The sequence below is a fragment of the Vigna unguiculata genome, chromosome 4 (assembly GCF_004118075.2).
Source record: "Vigna unguiculata cultivar IT97K-499-35 chromosome 4, ASM411807v1, whole genome shotgun sequence".
In the NCBI taxonomy this organism is placed as follows: domain Eukaryota; kingdom Viridiplantae; phylum Streptophyta; class Magnoliopsida; order Fabales; family Fabaceae; genus Vigna; species Vigna unguiculata.
The window spans coordinates 16,980,805-16,993,928 of record NC_040282.1 but is presented as its reverse complement, the minus strand read 5'-3'; the positions used below and the strand labels follow the sequence as shown (position 1 = coordinate 16,993,928).

The 13,124-nt window shown below is 38.4% G+C and overlaps 1 protein-coding gene across 1 annotated transcript; it reads right to left on the bottom strand.

Moving 5' to 3' along the window:
- Positions 1–5,057: 5,057 nt before the first annotated feature.
- On the bottom strand, positions 5,058–9,141 carry LOC114180549. The gene is made up of 6 exons (XM_028066860.1): positions 8,926–9,141; positions 8,441–8,822; positions 7,615–7,801; positions 5,999–6,125; positions 5,789–5,893; positions 5,058–5,423 (listed from the first exon to the last, which is right to left on the bottom strand). Exons 1-6 carry the CDS (start codon positions 9,139–9,141, stop codon positions 5,058–5,060), a joined length of 1,383 nt encoding a protein of 460 aa, XP_027922661.1.
- Between the last annotated feature and the right edge of the window lie 3,983 nt (positions 9,142–13,124).

The window sequence follows — 13,124 nt, the reverse complement described above, 5'->3', positions numbered from 1 at the left end:
GTATTTGTGGATTACTATTTTTTTTTAAATTGTGGCAGTTTTTTATATTATATGTACTTTATAAAAGGTCAAACATTATAAAATAATAAGTGCAGCAGAACATATCAAATGTAAAGTCCACTTCTGTTTAAAATCTTGTGGGCTTGGTTTAGTTAAAGGGCCCTAGGCCAGCCCACATGTTCTCCTAGGACCCCTTCTAGACTACTCCCTAACTCTCATTCTATCTCTTCACCTAACAACAACTCACTCACCTTTTTCCCCTTTGATAAAAGTTCTACTAGGTCTTAACCTACTTCCTCCTCCGAGCTTACTGAATGCTCCCCCTCTGTGTAACTAGAACTAAAACCCAAATCCTTTTTGTTTCTCATTTTGTTCTAAAGCTTTGGTTCCCACTTTGCCAAGGTAAGGAAAGTTAGGGATTTGCACGTTTTTAAAATAAAATGCTTATCTTTGGTTCTGTTTCGCGTTTTAATGCTTGGATGATGCTTGTGATTGTGTGAAAATATATATTGTTTGTATGGATTGTTGGATTTGTGTTGTTGCATGTAGGAGCAGGAGAGAAACTATTAATCTCGCATAGACAAGAATCCTCTAGCCTAAGTGAGAGTAGCGGAGAACTCTCATTTGCCTCTACGCAAGTTGTCGTTCAAGTGGGAATTCTTGCCCAAGCGAGAGTAGTCTCGCCTACGCGAGAAGGTCTAGCTTAAGTGAGAACTTGCAGTGATGCATTGTACCCTCTGTTTGAGTTCTCACCCAGGCGAGGAGAGTTTAGCTTAAGCGAGGGGACCCTTTCGCTTGAGCGAGACCTCTTAGCTCGAATGAGAATGAGGCAAATTGGTCTCAAAATCTTTGATTTCACTTGTGGTTGATTGAATTACTCTTAGAAGCATGAACCTATGACAATGCATGTATAATGAGATATGTTATACAGAATTTTGCCATGATTGGTATGAAATGATAATGGATGTGTGAGAATATGTATATGGTATGAGCTTGACGTAATTCCATGATGTTAGTTTTGAAATAGTTGAAATGCCAAGAAGGGGAGGGGTTGAATTGGCTAGTTAACAATTTAGGCTATCTTTGCAAGCTAAAAACCACCTTTAATTGAATCAATTAAATCACCAAGTTTGGATGCAAATAGTACTGAACTGTACACTTTCAATCAGTCAAAAATAGAGTTAATCGATTGATTTTACTAAATAGATTTTGTTCTGGTATAATCAACCGATTGAAATAGAAAACAGTCGACTAAAATACTGGGAAAAATGCAGAAATGCATATTCGATTTTTAAACCAAGAACAATGCACAAGATTGATCAAGACGTGTTCTAAATGATTATTCAAACATGCTCAATGTTGCAGATGCCATGGAAACATGCAAGAACATGAAAAATATGATTAAAACACAAGTTCTTGAAACTTTAAAATGAATATGCAAGAGAGAAAGGTTATACTGGTTCACTCAAACCTGAGCTACATCCAGTTTGTCAAGACAACTTGAGCTTGACTTTGCACTATTTCAAAAGATTTACAAAGTATCCACCCTTACACTTTCGAAATATGCAAAAACACCACAAAAGACTCTTGAATCACACAAGAGACACACCAGCACAGCAAGAACCCTCTTGCAGATCTGGAAAACCACCAGGCATAAACACAAAGCTTAAGAAAGATCAAACCTCAGTGATAGCACAACCCAACCTACCACAAACCACTTTCTCCAAGCTTCAAATCAAGCCAAAAGCTCCAAGAATTGATCCAAAATCAATCTTCAACTGCTGCAAACTGTATGATCACGAAGGAGAGAGGTTCCCCAAGTTTCCAGAACAAATTCGCGCTAAAAAATGATCAACTGACCACCTAGTATGAATGGACGGAGAAGGGTGAGGGGTTGGGGTGCATTGGGCTGTAGTAACCTGACAGCCTCTAGGGCCCGAGGAGGGGTAGCCAGGGATGTTACAGTTCAACACTCCAATTGAATCTTCTAGCTCATCCTCTACATCAATTCCAAAGTATTCTATGAATTTGGACACCAAAACCACATATGGCAGCCTAAAATCCGTGAGCCTCTTGGCCTTGAGCATGTGATCACGAAACAAATAGATCCAATCCACTTGAATGTTGTGTTGTATGCAGTACATGAGAATCAAATCTCTCTCATTTCAATGTTGAATTGTTGCTACCACGTGGAACAAGGATTTTTGTGACAATCATACCAAGCAACCTTTGATCCACCTTGAGACCACCAACATGGAAGTGCTTGATTTCAGCAGCAGGATTTCTCAAGCATTAGCCATAGTATTGAACCTTGTTGAATTATGGAACAATTGATAGATGCAGTACCCCACCAAATTAAATCAGATAAATTACAGTATGTGATTGTTGAACCAAGTTGTCTCCTAACGACCAATATTTTCATCCAAAGCTTCAATTTTCAAATTCAAACACAACACAATAACACAGGGGGGGTTGGCAAGCAGATTCACAACAAACTTAAATTCGCAATGCAGAAAAATTTAACAGTTATAAGAAAACGTAATTATTCCTTGATTCAACTGAAAGTCCACCAATCACAAATTACCAAATTAATTATTCTATTTGAATTTGTTCTAATTAACCCTAAGTAATCAACTAAGCAAAAATTACCATGGATTCATTGTCATTAAGCACAACAAATTTCAGGTAGTTAACACCCACAGATTGAAGCAAGCTATGACAGAACTCATAAACATTAAGCATGAATACGAGCCATTAATGTGCACACACAAATTTGAGATTAAGCATGCATAAAAAACGTATTTATCATCAAAACCCAACCTGAAATAGATGCAATTCCAAATACAACCCAAAAACAACCATCAATCTCATGGTTTCATATCAATTTCGTCAAGGAATCATTTTAAAAAGCTTAGCTAGACATGGAAATGGAGCAATTAAGCACTTCAATTCTAAATTCAATAAAACAAAACATCAGAAACCCTAACTTACGAATTCTTCAACGAAAACTTAAGAACAAAAGAGATTTTGAAACCTTTAAATGAACCAAAATCGTTGTTATCATATAAAAGACGAAAACCCCAACAATGAGTGTTGTTCTAAGTCAATAAAATCCACAAAATGAGTTGCCCAATCTACCAAATCATTCAAAACGTAAATCACACATTAGGTGCTATCAAATGTGCTTAGAAATGGCAAAAACTAGTGGAAAACATAAAAAATGACAAGAACACCTCCATGGACGTCCACCAAAGCTTGAGGCACGAAAATGGAGGTTGGAGAAGAGTGGAGAAGAAGAGTGTGCGGCTGCATGAAGGAGAAGACCCTAAAAAACGTGGTCACATCAAATCTGCCACTCATATTTACAAAATTGCCATTATGGGCTCCAGAATTACAAAAATGCCATTATTGGGCCTTAAATGTGGCCCATTCACTTAGATGACGTGGAAATGACGTGAAAATGATGTGGCAACTCTCTTCAACTGAATATTCATGTCCAAGCTCCAAAATTGCTTCACCCAAATACCTAAAAATAATTAAAAACAAAAATTAGGCCAAATAATGTGAAATTAACCTAAATTGGGAACAATGGCCTAGTAAAGCCCAACAGATGAAAGCACACTAAAGATACACAATTAAGCACTAAAAAACTATGAAATGGGTACACAAAGGCTAGTAGAATGGAGGAAAATAATGACTCATCAAAATCGACCACATTTACCCTTTTGCACTCCTAGCAAAATTAAAGAGTAAAGCAAACCAATGACATCACAGACATAACAAGAGAGACAAAAAGAGACACAAGACAAACAGACTCAACACAGACAAATGGAAACACATCCAACACAGAGGGATTCAAAGCTGCAAGGTATCCATGAACATCATCCAAGCAGTTCAAAACATGTCAAGTACTCACTTCAGCTCAAAGAGAGAATTGAAAGCAACAAAACCTCACAAAATATGCATTGTATCACTCAAATATCAAGGCTACTATTTACTCTCAAAGCTCCCCTGAAAAACAAACATCAAACAAACTTGGCAAGCCTCTAGAACCAACAACCCAACCAAAACACATGCAGGTCAATATCAGAAGGGCTTCTCAAGGTTGTAATGGGGTTGAGGACAAGGTGTGGAACCTATGGATAAGTAGCTAAGCAACAAAGGAAAATAGAGGAGCAGTGGGGAATAAGTCTCAATCAAGCATGAAAGTAATCCCAAACACCAACACTTCTAAATCCGGTTCTCACACAATGCTCAAATCCAAACTACTTTTAGTTATTTTCTTTGTTTTCTTTTCTTTTTGTTTTCTCTCTTTTTCTTTTTTTTTCTATACAAAGAACATGCAGAGAAACAACAATTTTGAAATCCCACCTGGGTATGGAAATGAGCAATTCCAAGAACCAATAACAAGTGCGTGCACAACCACACTTGTTGTGCGCGACCACACTTAATTGAGCACCCATTCCTAAAACAATTCCAAAGCTACAAAATTACCTAGGGTAGGAATAATCATGGTTTTTCAGGCTAAGGGCTTGTAATGAGCTGTAGAACAATAAAAGGGTATGCAGGCTCAAAGAGGGCTATCAACAGAAACAGTTCAAGGTAGGCTCATTTGGTTGTAGGCTCATCAGAACAAAATTGCCTAAATCATATGCAAACATGCATGTGAATCAAAAAAGCATAAAAAAGAGTCAAGCCAAGGCCACTGTGCAAGCATTCAAGAGGCATATATCACACAACAAAGAACAGAGAGTGGCTCAAATTCTCACACAGGGTAAAACAATTCAAAAGCAACTTGACATGCAAGGAGAAAAAAAAAGATATCAGTCCACAGAATAACCAACAATTCATCCTCCAAAAGTGAAGTGAGTGTCCCAAACAGAAAAAAAAAACATAACACAAATTAACAAAAAGGAAACAACAACAGATAGACTTATGAGTCCAAGTCTGCAATTATACAATAACACTTGCTGACCGACAACAAACTCCTTTCTAGCTATGGAGCTATCATGGAATCTCTTGGTCTTCTCTTTGTAGAACATAGAGTTTTGATATGCCTATAGACGGATCTCATCTAACTCGTTCAATTGCAACTTCCTTTCCTCCCCAACTTGATCAAGTGAGAAGTTGCATGACTTGACAACCCAGTAGGCTTGATGCTCTATCTCCACTAGAAGGTGGCATGACTTACCAAAGACAACCCGATAAGGAGACATCCCTATAAGTGCCTTGTAAGCAGTCCTGTGAGCCCAAAGAGCGTCCTCGAGTCTTTTGCTCCAATCCTTCTTGTTGGGATGCACAATCTTCTCCAAGATTCTCTTGTTTTCTCTATTTGAGATCTCAGCTTGCCTGTTAGTCTGGGGATGATATGGTGTAGAAATCTTGTGCACAACCCCATACTTCGAAGCAAAGCCCCCATGGATCTATTGCAAAAATGGGTGCGCTGGTCACTAACGATAGCTCTAGGAATTCCAAACCTGCAAAATTTGTGAGACTTGACAAAGTCTATAACAACACAAGCATCGTTAGTCCTGGTGGCTTTAGCTTCCACCCATTTTGAAACATAATTAACAACAAGCAAAATCTAAGTGAAACCAAAAGAGACAAGAAAAGGACCCATGAAATCTATACCCCAGACATCGAAGACCTCACAAAATAACATGGGTTGTTGAGGCATCTGTTGTCTCCAAGAAATGGCTCCTCCTGCTCGTTGGCACTGCTCACACGTGCTACAAATCCTCCAGGCATCCTTGAAGATGGTGGGCCAATAAAATCCACAATCTAGCACCTTGCGAGTTGTCCTTTGTGTGCCAAGATGACCACCAGGTGCAGATGAATGGCAAAATTTGAGGATCGAGTCAATCTCATGGTCCGAAATGCATCTCCTGGTAACCTGATCATTGCACATTTTCCACAAATAGGGGTCATCCAAAATATAACACCTAGCATCGCTCTTGAATTTATCACATTAAGCTATGGATGCTAGGGGAGGAAAAACAGAAGCAGTAAGATAATTCACAATATTAGCAAACCAAGGTGAGGGAAAAGAAGCATAGAGTGTCAACAAACTTTCATCGGGAAAGTCATCCCAGATCGGTGACGCATCTTCAGTAGACCTCTTAATCCTGCTCAGGTGGTCTACAACAAAGTTTTGTGCTTTGCTCTTATCACGGATCTCCAAATCAAATTCTTAGAGCCAAAGCATCCATCTTATCAATTGAGACTTGGATTATGCCTTCTTCAAAAAGTACTTAAAAGCTGCATGGTCAGTAAACACAACAACAGGAGAACCAAGTAGATAAGATCTAAACTTTTCAAGCGCAAAAACAACTACAAGAAGCTCCTTCTTTGTTGTGGTGTAGTTTGTTTGGGCAACATCCAATGTCCTGGAGGCGTAGTAGATTACCCTCTACTGTTTGTCAATCCTTTGAGCCTGAACAACCCCCAATGCATAATTGGATGCATCGCACATCAACTTGAACAAGGTTGTCCAATCGGGCACTTGAATGATCAGAGTGGTGGTCAGGGCCTTCTTGAGGCAATCAAAAGCCTCTTCGCATCCTTCATCAAAGATGAAGTCAACATCCTTTTACAGCAAGTTGGATAGTGGAAGGGCCTTCTTATTGAAGTTCTGGATGAAGCGCCTGTAAAACCCTGCATGGCCAAGAAAAGAATGAACCTCTCGCACAGAAGAGCGGTAAGTCAATTGTGAAATAATTGAAATCTTGGTAGGGTCAACTTCAATACCCTTACTCGAAATTCTGTGCCCCAATACTATGCCTTGTTCTACCATGAAATGACATTTTTCAAAATTGAGAACAAGGTTAGATTGGATTCACCTATTCAAAACTTTGTCCAAACTATCTAAACATGCATCGAAGGAGGATACATACACAGTAAAATCGTCCATAAACACCTCTATGCATTTTTCAAGAAAATCACTGAAAATGCTAAGCATGCACCGCTGGAATGTGTCAGGGGCATTGTAGGCCGAACGACATCCTTCTATAGGCAGAAGTGCCAAAGGGACAGGTGAATGTGGTTTTCTCTTGGTCCTCAGGTGCAATATGAATTTGAACGTAACTAGAAAAACCATTAAGAAAGCAATAGTGGGACTTACCTGCCAAGCGCTCAAGCATCTGATCAATAAAAGGTAGGGGGAAATGATCTTTCCTGGTTTCTTGATTTAGCCTTTTGTAGTCGATGCAAACCCTCCAACTGTTTTGCACCCTTGTTGGAATCAGCTCTTCTTTTTCATTCTTGACTATAGTGAGACATGTCTTTTTGGGAACAACATGGATGGGGCTAACCCACTGCCTATCTGAAATGTGGTAGATGATCCCAGCTTGTAAAAGCTTGGTCACCTCCTTCTTGACAACATCTGAGATGGCAGGGTTGAGTCGCCTTTGTGGCTATCTCACTAGCGTTGCTCCATCTTCCAATAATATCCTATGCGTGTATGTTGATGGGCTAATACCAGGAATGTCAGCCAATGTCCATCAAATTGCCTTCTTGTGCTTTTTAAGAACATGCAACAACCTTTGCTCTTGTTCAGTAGTGAGGGAGGTGGAAATGATGACAGACAGTTTGTCCTCCTCCTCCAAGTAGACATACTTGAGGTTGTCTGGTAGGGGTTTCAACTTTGGAATGTTGGATGCTAGCTGAATATCAGGAACCAGATGGGAGGGAGAAATGGGTTCCACAGCCTGTAGCTTAACATAACAATCAGATGCATATATACTTCCTACAACATGGTTAGTGCAATCTGATTGTATAACATCAAAGTCATATGGTACAACACCTAGTGAGTCAAAATCAACATCGAAATCAAAATCAGAATCAGAATATGAATCACAGTCAACACCAATGTATGCAAATTCATACAATTCAGACACAGATGCATATTTCATGCGATGCAAAGGGTGGAAATCAGAAATATGTTCATCAACAGCATCATCAATAATATCAACGTGAAAAACAGAATGATGCTCAGAAGGATGTTTCATGGCATCTAGAATATTAAAACGCGCCACAATATCATCAAACTCCATGGACAAAGTACTTGCATGGACATCAATCTTGGTTCGTGCAGTTTTCAAAAATGTTCAGCCTAAAATGATTGTTGCAGAACCATGTGAAAATCCCTCTTCCATATCAAGAATGTAAAAATCAGCAAGGAAAATCAATTCACCAACACGAACCAAAACATCATCAACTAAACATGCGGGGTGGGCAACACTTCTATTTGCCAAGTGAATCACCACACCCGTAGGTTGCAGGGGTCCAAGATAAAGAGATTTAAAAATAGACAGAGGCATTACATTTATTGAAGCATCAAGATCAAGCATTGCATTTTCAAATTTATTGTTACCTATGATGCAAGGTATGCAAAATGTACTTGGGTCCTTGCACTTCTCAGGAATCTGAGGAACAAATTTACCTATCAATGCTGAAACATTTCTCCCCATGCTGATCTTCTCGTTCCCCTTTAGCCTCCTCTTGTGCGTGCATAGCTCCTTCAAGAACTTTGCATATATGGGGATTTGTTTGATGGCATCCAAAAGAGGTATCTTCACGTCCACCTTCTTGAATGTCTCTAAGATCTCCCTGTCGACCTCTTCCATCTTTTTGCTTGGAATGGATCTTGGATGGAAAGGAAGAAGTATGAAAGGTGCAACAGTAGAGGTGGAAGGCGTAAGAGTCACACCAGATGTGGAAGGATCGGCTGCATGAGCATCATGATTTCTCTGAAGTGTAGTAGTAGGGTCAACTTCCTTTTGAGGTGTAGGCTCAAGAGTGGGAACTTCAATGTTCTTCCCAGACTTCAATGTGATGGCACTCACATTTCTCGGATTCTCCACCGTTTGTCATGGGAGCTTGTCAGAATTCTGAGCCTGTGCTTGGTTTAGCTGAGTGGCCATCTACCCCATTTGATTTGTCTAACTCTAAATTGAAGCTCTGGTCTCTTACTGGTATTGCATATTTTGTAGTGTCATCATTTGGACCAACTCTTCCAATGAAGTAGAAGAGGAAGGTGCAGGTGCAACAGGAGCTGGTATGGGTACAAGTGGAATGTGAGTAATTTGTGTAGGCGTAACCCTTTGTTGAGTTTGCTGCTGCTGGTTGCCCTGGTTTCCCCATCACAGATTACGGTGATTCCTCCATCCTGGATTGTATATGTTTGTTGACAAATCATGGTTTTGTTGCTGGTGTTGGGGTCTATTGTTGTTGAAAATATTAGCTACATACGTCTAAGCCATAAACTCTTGCAGTTGGAGCTCTTTGATTAGAAGCAAGTTGGTTAACCAGTGTGGTAAGAGCATCAATCTTACTCTCCAACTTCTTGGTGTATTCGGCTACCCTACATCATGAACTCCTCTAACAACTATGGCATCACTCCTTGTGCCAAATTGTTGAGAATTTGAAGCCATACTCTCGATTAGTTGTTTAGCTGCAGTTGGGTCATGTCACCAAGAGTGCCACCACTTGCAGCATCAATCATGTTTTTGTCCATGTGGTGTAGGCCTTCATAAAAATATTGTAGAAGGAGATGTTTAGAGATTTGATGCAGTGAGCTCACTCATGGTCCTCTCATGAGGTGGAGGAGGTTGAGCCATATTATCAGTATGAAAATCAAAATGATCAGAATAAACAATATGCTCAGAATGCAAAGAATGCACAAAATGAGAAGTGTCAGAAGTATGAAGAGAATCAGAGGAATTGGGAAAAGTCACAGTATAATCAACATGCGAAGATGGATTTCTAAGATGCCTACGTCCTCTGTGGAATGTCTTATCAATATCAGGGTCAATGAGTCTTAATTCACTTGGGTTTCCCCTAGTCATGCACCAAAATACATTAATTCTAGTGGTATTTGCATAACATAGGGTATAACTACAAGTATACTCAAACGAACTCCAAATGACTTGAAAATTGATAGGATTGTCCTTTGAGTGCTCAAACAGTACCACAAAAAAAATCAGCTCAAAATTCAAAGTGCAAGTATTTTTAAATTTTTTTCAAAAGTGAAAAAAATGAAGAAAAATCACAAAAAACATTGCTAAAATATAGAAAATGGCATTTTCTAGAGAATCTGAGTTTGATAACCGGTAGAGCAAAAGTTTTGGTCCTCTGAAGTTTGACTAAAAATCAGTCCAAAAATTTTTTGAATCTCTCAAATCAGACCATACCAACTGCTCCAGCCATTTTTCCCATCAAGTTCAATGTCTTAGAAGTGGGGGGGAAAATTTCAAGTCAAAACAAGCACTGTAGCTACCAGAACAAAAATCCACAAGTTAAATACCAGAATCGGACCCTATTCATGCACTATTCACTTCTAGAAATGACACTATTCATGCGCACCGCAACACTATTCACTCTACTACATAGACAACACACACACTACACGAAAACACACAGAAACACTACCACAATCAACATATACCAACTCAACCACACTTGAACTAAAAGCACATCAAAACACCAAGACATAAACACAAACACACTGAAATTTTTACTTTGAATAAAACTATTGGTCCCCGGCAACGACACCAAATTTGATAGAGGTCGTACCCCACGAAATTAAATAAGATAAAATGCAGTATATGACAATTGAACCAAGTCGTCTCCCAACGACCAATATTTTCGTCCAAAGCTTCAATCTCCAGATTCAAACACAACACAATAACACAGGGGGAGTTTGGCAGGCAGATTCACAACAAACTTAAATTCGCAATGAAGAGAAAACGCAATGATTCCTTGATTCAATTAAAAGTTCACCAATCACAAATTACCAAATTAATTGTTCTATTCGAATTTGCTCTCATGAACCCTAAGTAATCAACTAAGCGAAAATTACCATGGATTCATTGTCATTAAGCACAACAAAATTCTAATGGTTTATCATCAAAACCCAACCTGAAATAAATGTAATTCTGAATACAGCCTAAAAATGACCAACAATCTCATGGTTTCATTTCAATTTCGTCAAGGAATCATTGCAAAAAGCTTAGCTAGACATGGAAATGGAGCAATTAAGCACTTCAATTCTAAATTCAATAAAACAGAACATCATAAACCCTAACTTACGAATTCTTCAACGAAAACTCAATAACAAAAGAGATTTTGAAAGCTTTAAATGAACAAAATCAGTGTTATCATATAAAAACCGAAAACCCTATCAATGGGTGTTGTTCCAAGTCAATAAAATCCACAAAATGAGCTGCCCAATCTACCAAATGCATTCAAAACGTAAATCCCACATTGGGTGTTGTCAAATGTGCTTAGAAATGGCAAAAACGAGTGGAAAAACATAAAAAACGACAAGAACACCTCCATGGACGTCCACCAAAGCTTAAGGCACAAAAATGGAGGTTGGAGAAGAGTGGAAAAGAAGAGTGTGCGACTGCATGAAGGAGAAGTCCCTAAAAAACGTGGTCACATCAAATTTACCACTCATATTTACAAAATTGCCACTATGGGCTGTAGAATTACAAAAATGTCACTACTAGGCCTCAAATGTGGTCCATTCACTTAGATAACGTGTAAATGATGTGGCAACTCTCTTCAACTGAATATTAATGTCCAAGCTCCAAAATTGCTTCACCCAAATACCTAAAAATAATTAAAAACAAAAATTAGGCCAAATAATGTGAAATTAACCCAAATCGGGAACAATAGCCTAATAAAGCCAAACCGATGAAAACACACTAAAGATACACAATTAAGCACTAAAACACTATGAAATGGGTACACAAAGGGTAGTGGAATAGAGGAAAATAATGACTCATCAACAGCCCCAATTTCACCTTTTCTCACTCGCACACCTCTTGATTTGAGTCCAACCACATCTTTCCAAGCTTTTTTGTTGATCTCCATTTGAACACCCTTGATGCTTGACAATAGCACATCATTTTTGAACTCCAAGTTCGTGAAAATCACCTTCACCAAGTCTAGATAGATTTTCCCTGAAAGTTCAAGGAAGGACTTCAACCTTTGATGATTGAGTTGTTGAAATAGGCTCTTAAAGCCTTCAGCCCTCAACCATGAGAATCTCAACAACTTAGGAATGTTGATTTGCTTCCTATTCATCTCAATGAGGAACACTTGAATGTTGTCCTCATGATCGTCAAACCATGCTTCAATTCTCCCATGACATTCGTGATTTGGAGACCTTGGGGTAGGAGGAGTGTAGTGTTCATCATTAGATTAGATGGCTCTTTGTTGATGACGAGGCATGATGAGTATGGGTATGGCTGTTTCTAAGAGAAGTATGATGCAAATGCAGTAATACAAGTGCAATGCTTATAATTGAACATGCTAATTTTCAGAAACAGTTGATTAAATGGTGCAAATTTTCCTAATTAATTTATTTTAGGTTACCCAAACCATATCAATGTAGTCCAAAACAATATCTCATGCATTCATGATATTTTCAATGTGATTTTATGCGCGAATCAATCAGTTCAGATCAGGTGACCTGCATGCACATTGGAATTGTACACTAAACATGCTTTTTGGTCAAACAAATCAATAAAAGCAACACATGGCTAATGAAATAGGCAGTTAAGAGCATATAGTACATGACAAAAAGATGCTTTTTTTGACTAGGTCAGCTTTACAATTCAATTCGTGAGTAAATGCACAGTTTAAGTAAAATCAACACGTTGAAAAGCATAATCAATTGATTGAAAATCGTAAAATTGAACTTCATTTTTCCAAATTCAGTTTTGATGAAATCAACATACTGAATTGTGAAAACAACAGATTAAAAACCATAACAGATCAATTTTTCATCATTAAGTGGTGGTTTAAGTGAAATAAACATGTTGAAAAACAAAATCAACAGGAAGACAGATCATGAATTGTGCAAACAAAGGCAGATTCAAGTGAAATCAACGCGTTGAAATGAAAAATCAACAGGTTGAATATGACAATTTTCAATTTCTGCAAACAGTAGCAGATTTTTAGGAAACCAATGCATGAGTACATAAGATTAACATGCTAAAAACACATCAGACCACATTCTTGATGTCTAATATGCCTAGTTCAGTTCTTAGCTTGTTAAACCTATCTCTAGCCAATGGTTTTGTAAACAAATCTGCCAATTGATTTTCAGTTTTAAG